A 9,433-nucleotide genomic window follows, 5' to 3' on the forward strand; every position below is an offset into this window, starting at 1 on the left:
GTAGAATAGAGTGAGAGAATAATAGCAAGATAGAATAGATGTACAAATAGAGTAGAATAGAGTAGAGTAGAGAATAGAGTATAGATAGAGTAAAAGGAAAGTAGAGTAGAAGTAGAGTAGAGTAGAAAAAAGATTGTAAAATAGAGTAGAGTAGAAGTATAGAGTAGAATAGAGTAAAAAGAGCGTAGATAAGAGTAGAAAATAGCTAAAATAAAGTAGAAGTAGAAATAGATGAATAGAGTAGAATAGAGTAATAGAGTAATAGAAATAGAGAGAATAAAGATATGAATTAGAAATAGAGTAGAAAATGAGTAAAAATAGATACAATAGAGTAGAATAGAGTAAAAAGAAGTAGAGTAGAAATAGAGTAGAAAGAGTAAATAGAGTTAGAAATAGAGTAAAATAGAGTAGAGTAGAATATAGTAAAATAGAATAGAGTAGAATAGAGTAAAAATAGTAGAGTTAGAGTAGATATAGAGTAAAATAGAGTAAAAGAGAGAGTTAGAGAGGAATAATAGAGTAAAATAGAGTAGTAGTATAGTAGAATAGAAGTAGAATAGAGTAAAAAGAGTAGAGTAGAATAGAGTTAAAAATAGTAAAATAGAGAGAAAGTAGAGTAGAGTAAAATAGAGTAGAATAGAGTAAAATAGTAGTAGAATAGAGTAGAGTAGAATAGATAGTAAGAATAGAGTAAAAAGAGTAGAGTAGAATAGAGAAATAGAGTAGAAATAGTAAAATAGAGTAAGTAGAACTAGAGATAGAATAGAGTAAAAATAGAGTAGGACATAGAGTAGAAAATAGTAAATAAGAGTAGAGTAGAATAGAGATAGAATAGAGTAACAAAGTAGAGAGTAATAGAATAGAGTAGAATAGAGTAAAAATGAGAATAAAATAGAGTAGAGTAGAATTAGAGTAAATAAATAGTTAAAATTAGAGTAGAATAGAGAAAATAAAAGAGAGTAGAGTAGAATAGAGTAGAAAATAGTAGAGTAGAATAGAGTGAGAATAATGAGTAAATAGAGTAGAGTAAATATAGAGTAAATAGAATAGAGTAGAAATAGAGTAAAAAAGAGTAGAGTTAGAAATAGTTGAGTAAAATAGAGTAAAAAGGATAGAGTAGAATAGAGTAAAATGAGTAGAGTAGTAGTCTAGAATAGAGAGTAGAATAGAGTAAAAAGGAGTAGAGTAGAATAGAGTAAAATAGTAAAATAGAGTAAATAGGAGTAGAGTAAAATAGAGTAGAATAGAGTAAAATAAGTAGAAATAGAGTTAGAGTAGAATAGAGTAGAATAGAGTAAAAAGGAAGTAGAGTAGAATAGAGTAGAGTAGAAAATAGTAAATAGAGTAGAGTAGAAAATATAGAGTAGAATAGAGTAAAAAAGAGTAGACTAGAGTAGAAAATAGTAAAATAAAGTAGAGTAGAAGTGAGTAGAATAGAGTAAAAAAGAGTAGAGCAGATAGAATAGAGTAGAATAGAGATAGAGAGAAAATAGAAAACTAGAGTAGAATAGAAGTTTAAAGTCAAATAAGAGGAGATGAACCCACCTGTCCACGATGACCTGCTGGATGGTCCCTGGAGGATCTGATTGGCTCTGCAGTCCGTTGGCCTGACTCTGGACCTGTCAATCAAGCAACAACAAACAACCAATCAATACATTAATTAATCAACCAATCAATCAACCAATCAATACATTCATTAATCAACCAAACAATCAATCAATAAATCCTTTACAACACAGATGTTTAGTCACACAAACACACACATACCATCTGAGAGTCCTGTCGCTGGGTTGTTCTGTGTGTCTCTCGCCTACCTCCGTCCGACCCGGCTACAGAACTCAGCTGTGTTCCGTCTGTCGACGCTCCCTCCCCCCGGCAACAGTTGTTATGGTACCACAAGACGACCCGGTAACAGTAACTGCCCGGACACGCCGCTGCAGTTGTCGTCACAAGTTGGTTGCCGTAGCTACGGTAAAGCTGCCATCGGCTGATTGGACAAGCTGCACGGCTCCGCTCCCCGCTAAATTATTCATGACCGGCAGGCGAGGGTCATACCGCCGATGTTTATGGGTACTGTAGTACTGACCTGGGTCTGGGAGCCCTTAAGGTCTGCATCTGCAACGGGAAGGACTGGGCGGAACGAAGCTGCAACGTCTGATTGGCTGAACTAGTGAGGATGGCTTGCTGATTGGCTGGCTGTAGGATTGCCTGGGTCTGGGATTGGTTCTGGATCAGCTGGACCTGCTCTGGTAGACCCCCTGGGCCGGACTGAATAGAATAGAATAACTTTATCTGTTTCCATCTAAAAAATGTTATGCGCCAAAGCGCCTGTCTAATCTCTAGACCACCTGTCTACCACCTGTCTAACCTCTAACCACCTGTCTAACCTCTAGACCACCTTCTAACCTCTAGACCACTCTCTAACCTCTAAACCACCTGTGTCTACCACCTCTCTAACCTCTAGACCGCACCTGTCTAACCTCTAGACCACCTGTCTAACCTCTAAACCACCTGTCTAACCTCTAGACCACGTCTACCACCTCTCTAACCTATAGACCACCGTCTCTAACCTCTAGACACCTCTCTAACCTCATAGACCACCTCTCTAACTCTAGACCACCTGTCTACCATCCTCTAACCTCTAGACCACCTGTCTACCACCTCTCTAACCTCTAGACCTCTGTCTCCACCTCCTGTAACCTCTAGACCACCTCTCTAACCTCTAAAACCACCTCTCTAACCTCTAGACCACACTGTCTACCACCTCTCTAACCTCTAACCACCTGTCTACACCTCTCTAACCTCTAGACCGCCTGTCTACCACCTGTCTAACCCTCTAGACCCACCTCTCTAACTCTAGACCACCTGTCTAACCTCTAGACCACCTGTCTACCACCTCTCTAACCTCTAGACCGTCTGTCTACCACCTCTCTAACCTCTAGACCCCGTCTCACCACCTCTCTAACCTCTAGACCACCTGTCTACCACCTCTCTAACCTCTAAACCACCTGCTCTAACTCTAGACCACCTGTCTACCACCTCTCTAACCTCTAAACCACCTCTAACCTCCTAACCACCTGTCTACACCTGTCTCTAACCTCTAACCACCTGTCTAACCTCTCTTACAACCACCTGTCTAACCTTGCTAAAACCACCTGTCTACCACCTCTCTTTATTCTTAGACCACCTGCTCTACCACCTCTCTAACTCTAAACCACCTGTCTAACCTCTAAACCACCTGTCTACCACCTCTCTAACCTCTAGACCAGGGCTTTTCAAACTTTCTCCTGTGGGCCTCCAGCCATTCCATGTATTTGAACTATTCCACAGCTAGCTCACCTGATTCAACTGGTCAACCAACCATCAAGCCCTTGACTAGGTGAATCAGGTGAGTTGACCAGGTGAAATCAGGTGAGTTGACAAGGTGAATCGGTTGAGTTAGTTCAGGGCTACAACATACATGTGAAACATCTGGGGGTCCCTGAGGAGTGTTTTGAGAACCACTGCACTAGACCAGCTGCCACCCACCTGATGTGAATGTGCTGCCCGCCCAGGGATGCGGTCTGGGGACTGATGTGGATCTGTTGACCCCCCAGGGATGCAGTCTGGGGGCTGATGTGGATCTGTTGGCCCCCCAGGGATGCGGCCTGGGGGCTGATGTGGATCTGTTGGCCGTCGGCCGTCTGCAGGTGGGGGATCACCTGGTATTGGACCCCACCCCCCGACGACGGCATGTTTTGCACCTGGACAGGGACCAAAACATTAACATGACATAAAAACAGTGGCATTAGGTGGCCATGTTCTGAACTCTAACAGATATATAGTACAACACATAGTAATCCACCACACATGTCGAAGAAAAAGACTATTTATTATAAGTTATAGMACCAGAATTCCCAGTCAGACAACATTCCCTTCTATACACTCACACACGCGCACACGTTATACTGTTACGCACACACCTGGATGATCTGGAACTGCTGCTGCACCTGCTGATTGGCTGCTACGGTGTTAGTCCCGCCCACAGCCTTCATCTTACGGCCTGCCGGAGCACTGTCATTGGCTGAAGTGGTGGCCAGCGTCACGGCGACGGGTTGATTGGCAGTGTCCTTGGCCATTTGGGGAGCTGTAGTGATGATCTGCCAGCCGTTTCCAGTGAACTGGGCAGGAACCAGTTCCAACTGTTGTTGAACCAAAGTCTGATTACCCGCTGCGTCTACAACTATATGACCCTGGAACTGTCCACCCTGCACCTGCAAATAAACACACATAAACAATAAATAAAAGAATGAGAAAACATCATTGAACAAACGTACTGAAGTAGGAACTTAAGTCTGATTCCCAGGTCTAGATGTATCTGGCCACCCTGCAGCCAGAAGCCCCTTCAACACAGTGACACTTTACTGAACGTCTGCYGGTATAATGCCTTGGAACTTGTTAGCATGTAAGAGCCTTTATAGGTTACTATTATTACCAAACTTACATTGCCAAACAACAAGTACAACAGCAACAAGTACAGTTATAGGAGAAACCAAACATCTACAGAGCTTTTAGAACGTATTCACGCCCCTTTGACCTTTTCCACATTTTGTTGTGTTACAGACGGAATWAAAAATGTATTCAATTCAGAWTTTTGGTCACAATACCCCATAATGTCAAAYTGGAATTGTTTTTCAAAATGTTTACAAATTCATAAAAAATCTTAAATGTKTTGAGTCAATAAGTATTCAACCTCTTTGTTATGGCGASACTAAATAACTTCAGTAGTACAAATTTGCTTAATAGGTCACATTAGTTGCATGGTATCACTCTGTGTGCAATAATAGTGTTTAACATGATTTTTGAATGACTACCTTATCTCTGTACCCCACACATACAGTTAGTTATCTGTAAGGTCCCTCAGTCAAGCAGTGAATTTCAAACACAGATTCAACCACAAAGACCAGGGAGGTTTTCCAATGTTTCACAAAGAAGGGCACCTATTGCTAGATGGGTATACATTTATAAAGTAGACATTGAATATCTCTTTGAGCCTAGTGAAGTTATTAATTAAGCTCTGGATGGCGTATCAATACACCCAGTCACTACAAAGATACAGGCGGCCTTCCTAACTCAGTTGCAGGACAGGGAGGAAACTGCTCAGGGATTTCACCATGAGGCCAAAGGTGACTTTAAAACAGTTACACAGTTTAATGGCTGTGGTAGAACACTGAGGATGGATCAACAACATRGTAGTTACTCCACAACACTAACCTAATTGACAGAGTGAAGAAGGAAACCTGTACAGAGCACAAATATTTCAAAACATGCATCCTGTTTGCAACATTGCACTAAAGTAATACTGCAAAATATGCGGCAAAGCAATMAACTTTTTGTCATGAATACAAAGTGTTATGTTCGGGGCAAATCCAACACACACATTACTGAGTACCACTCTTCATATTTTCAAGCATACTGGTGGCTGCATCATGTTATGGGTATGCTTGTAATCGTTAAGGACAGGGGAGTTTTTCAGGATAAAGAAATTAATGTAATGGAGCTAAGCACAGGACAAATCCTAGAGGAAAACCTGGTTCAGTCTGCTTCCCAACAGACACTGGGAGATTAATTCACTTTTCAGCAGGACAATAACATAAAACGCAAGGCCAAATCTACACTTGCTTACCAAGAAAACAGTGAATGTTCCTGAGTGACCGAGTTACAGTTTTGACTTACATCTGCTGATAATATATGGCAAGACATGAAAATGGTTGTCTAGCAATGATCAACACCGCATTTGACAGAGCCTGAATAATGTTTTGAAGAATAATGGGCAAATATTGCACACTCCAGGTGTGCAAAGCTCTTAGAGACTAACCTAGAAAGACTTGCAGCTGTAATRGCTGCCAAAGGTGATTCTAACATGTATTGACTCAGGAGTGTAAATMAGATATTTCTGTATTTCATTTTCTATACATTTGCAAACATTTCTAAAAACATGTTTTCACTTTGTCATTATGGGGTATTGTGTGTAGATTGGGTGAGAAAACAAATCTATTAAATGCATTTTGAAGTGAGGCTGTAACACAACAAAATGTGGAATAAATCAAGGGAAATGAATACTCTCTGAAGGCACTGTACATATACAATACAAATATTATTATCATGCATTTAACCACCTGTCCCTCCACTCCTCCCTGAACTCCTATCTTACTGCAGGTCGCAGCCAGCAGGGCTAGGGGAGACGTCTGGGAATCCTAGGGAGAACACACACACACACACACACAGATAAGGAGGAATTCAAAAATAGAACGCACATTCATACACAGAGAACATACAAACAAAGATTGACAGAGAGAGAGAGATCAACATCCAGAAAATAGCTGTAAAATTATACAAAGACCTACAAGGAAGCGATTCCCAAACCTTCCATAACAAAGCCATCACCTACAGAGAGATGAACCTGGAGAAGAGTCCCCTAAGCAAGCTGGTCCTGGGGCTCTGTTCACAAGCACAAACAGAGCCCACAGAGACCCAGGACAGCAACACAATTAGACCCAACCAAATCATGAGAAAACAAAAAGAGAATTACTTGACACATTGCAAAGAATTAACCAAAGAAACTTAGCAAACTTGAATGCTTTCTGGCCCTAAACAGAGAGTACACYGTGACAGAATACCTGACCACTGTGACTGACCCAAACCTAAGGAAGGTTTTGACTATGTATAGACTCAGTTAGCATAACATTGCTATTGAGAAAGGTAGACCAGGCTCTCAAGAGAAGACAGGATATGGCCACACTGCCCACAAAATGAGATGGAAACTGAGCTGCACTTCCCAACCTCCTGCCAAATGTATGACCATATTAGAGACACATATTTCCCTCAGATTACAAAGACCCACAAAGAATTCAAAAAAACAATCAAATTTTGATAAACTCCCATATCTACTAGGTGAAATACCACAGCAGCAACATTTGTGACCTGTTTCCACAAGAAAAGGGCAACCAGTGAAGAACAAACACTTGTTTATTATCTATTTCATATGTAAACATATGTTTCCCATGCCAATAAAGCCCTTAAATTGAATTGAGAGACACAGAGAGAGAGAAGTGAAAGAGAGACAGTAGAGAGCAATAGAAGTGGGTAGTATTACAGGAAGTGACTGTGGGTGTGAGAGACACATTTCTCTGTTCTCTCAGAGCAGCGGAAGAGAAGCCTCCCTCTCTCTCTCTCCGCCCTCTCACTCTCACTCAGAGAAAAGGAACTAGGTCGTGGGCAAATATTTAATGTCACACACATGCACAGCACACTTYGAAATCTGTCTGTAGAGACAGCTAGTGTTATTTTTATTTTTTTACAGAAGCTACAAAAGTCTACATCAACACTAGAGTCAAACCCTGTCAGAACACATGCTATGGAAAAGCTCTGAAAAATATAAAATACATATTCACTCTTATACAGTAATATGCATATCTCATAGACATTGAGGCAAAGACACAAGTCCATTATTGGTGTTGAAAGACATTGTGCAATCCTCTGAACTTGGCCTCTATACAGAACCCGGAAGTGGTTTGTATGTGTCTGGGGGCGGGGTCCAGTCTACCTGTGATCCAGAACGTTTGCCTTTCTTGCCTGGTTTCCCTTCTTCTGATCCCGACACTTCAGTCATCTGATCTGAGAACCATCAAATCAGACAATACTTGATCAACAATCAAAAGACTATCACTCTAGGACTGAGTGATTAGCGATCACCTTTATCAATAKCACTGTGAGTGAAGGGATATACGATGCCGTTATTTCCCTGCACGTGGTTTTATAACAGTGTAGTTGCATCATATGGTTCAACTCCTGGCCCTGAAGGCATATGCAGTGATCGGAACCTTATTAGAGACTGTATTACAATGAAACAGATCAGTTATGGAAACATGTAGGCTGTTGTCTCTTATTTAGGATAACGCTATTTCCTCAAAGGGTTATTCTGGATATCAGGCAGGCTACGTGCGCAGAAAGAGTGGGAGAGAGGGTGGAGACGGACAAGAGAGGGGGAGGGTACCTACCACTCATAACGCATTCATAAACCGGAGAGGAGAGGCTACGGGAGAAAGGCCGGCTGAAGCACCSGGGAAGGACGGCCTATTTTCTCCGCGAATGGCTCGCGCTGGGGCTGTGGCGTCGCTCCGGTTAGCACCGAAACCACCCACCGCCAGGAAGGGCGGTACCAAGCTCGAGCAACAATCAAACCTCCCGTTATAACAGGGAAGAGTCCGTTGTCCGCGCCCGACGCCCCTCAAAACCAACCGAAAACACACTTTAACGACCGTCGCGCGTAAATTATATTAACGGGAAAAAATCAAGCGTTTGCATAAATGTATCCTGATCGAAGTTGGTAGTGTGTGTGTTCGCGGTAGGCCCACCCACTTTCATTTACCCAACACCCCTCTCTCGCCTCTCTTTCTGCTTCTGCTGTTTCTGTCGCTAGGTAGCCTAGAACAAGCCTTTCCAACGATCTTCATGCAAAAACACCCCTTATAAATAGCACTATTTTATGTCCATTCTTTATAGTTGCACTGTATAATTGCATCTGGAGACAGATAGATATCTGTGGATTTTTTGTGGGCGGTGTGCTCCTCCCACATATTCAGATTGGATGGCATACTCGGTCTGCGAGGGTTGAGATGGGAGTTGTATTTGGCGAAGCCTCGCCTTCAAAATGTGTTATGGCGGCGGGGACTCCATCTTCCAGCCTGCTTTGCGGTCAGCTGGGTTGGCTCGTCACTAGTTAACACAGCCACACAGTCATAAACCCCGCCTATTTCTAKAATTGTTCTTCTTAAAATCAGACTTTAAACCTAACTTTAACCACACCGTTAACCGTATGACTAACCCTAACCGTAAGACGCAAAAGCACATTTTTTTAAATTTTCATTCATTTTTACAATATAGCCCATTTTGAATTTGTGGCTGTGCTATCTAGAGGGAACAGCAGCTTTGGGCTGGTGCAGGTTATTCCGTTCTCTTCTTTATAAGAGCTTCTCAATTCAATTCCAAGGGCTTTACTGGCATGGGAAACATGTTTACACTTCCAAAGAAAGTGAAATAGATAAAAGTGAAATAAACAATAAAAAATTAACAGTAAACATTACGCAAACGTTTCAAAGGAATAGACATTTCAAATGTCATATAATGGCTATGTACTGTGTTATAACGATGTGTGAATAGCTAAAAGGGGAATTAAATCAATATAAATATGGGTTGTATTTACAATGGTGTTTGTTCTTCACTGGTTGCCCTTTTCTAGTGGCAACAGGTCACAAATCTTGCTGCTGTGATGGCACACTGTGGTATTTCACCCAGTAGATATGGGAGTTTATCAAAATTGGATTTGTTTTCAAATTCTTTGTGTGTCTGTGTAATCTGAGGGAAATATGTGTCTCTAATATGGTCATACATT

At 41.5% G+C, this 9,433-nt stretch overlaps 1 protein-coding gene and 1 long non-coding RNA gene across 2 annotated transcripts in view; both read right to left on the minus strand.

The window, feature by feature from the left end:
- LOC112074745 (transcription factor Sp4) overlaps nt 1-8,603 on the minus strand; it is a 24,225-nt gene extending 15,622 nt beyond the window's left edge. Inside the window, 10 exon segments of the mRNA XM_070440643.1 lie at nt 1,542-1,619; nt 1,768-1,868; nt 1,871-2,044; nt 2,047-2,103; nt 2,106-2,258; nt 3,590-3,743; nt 3,963-4,253; nt 6,159-6,236; nt 7,586-7,656; nt 8,040-8,603. Of these exon segments, the coding sequence (XP_070296744.1) occupies nt 1,542-1,619; nt 1,768-1,868; nt 1,871-2,044; nt 2,047-2,103; nt 2,106-2,258; nt 3,590-3,743; nt 3,963-4,253; nt 6,159-6,236; nt 7,586-7,656; nt 8,040-8,046 (1,164 nt within the window). The 5' untranslated portion in view covers nt 8,047-8,603.
- LOC139025505 (uncharacterized) lies at nt 2,313-3,172 on the minus strand. The gene is made up of 6 exons (XR_011477093.1): nt 3,156-3,172; nt 2,856-3,059; nt 2,730-2,753; nt 2,629-2,678; nt 2,472-2,520; nt 2,313-2,359 (listed from the first exon to the last, which is right to left on the minus strand). It is a non-coding gene; the product is annotated as an uncharacterized lncRNA (long non-coding RNA).
- Nucleotides 8,604-9,433: the final 830 nt, after the last annotated feature.

The sequence above is a fragment of the Salvelinus sp. IW2-2015 genome, unplaced genomic scaffold (assembly GCF_002910315.2).
Source record: "Salvelinus sp. IW2-2015 unplaced genomic scaffold, ASM291031v2 Un_scaffold2793, whole genome shotgun sequence".
Classification (NCBI taxonomy): domain Eukaryota; kingdom Metazoa; phylum Chordata; class Actinopteri; order Salmoniformes; family Salmonidae; genus Salvelinus; species Salvelinus sp. IW2-2015.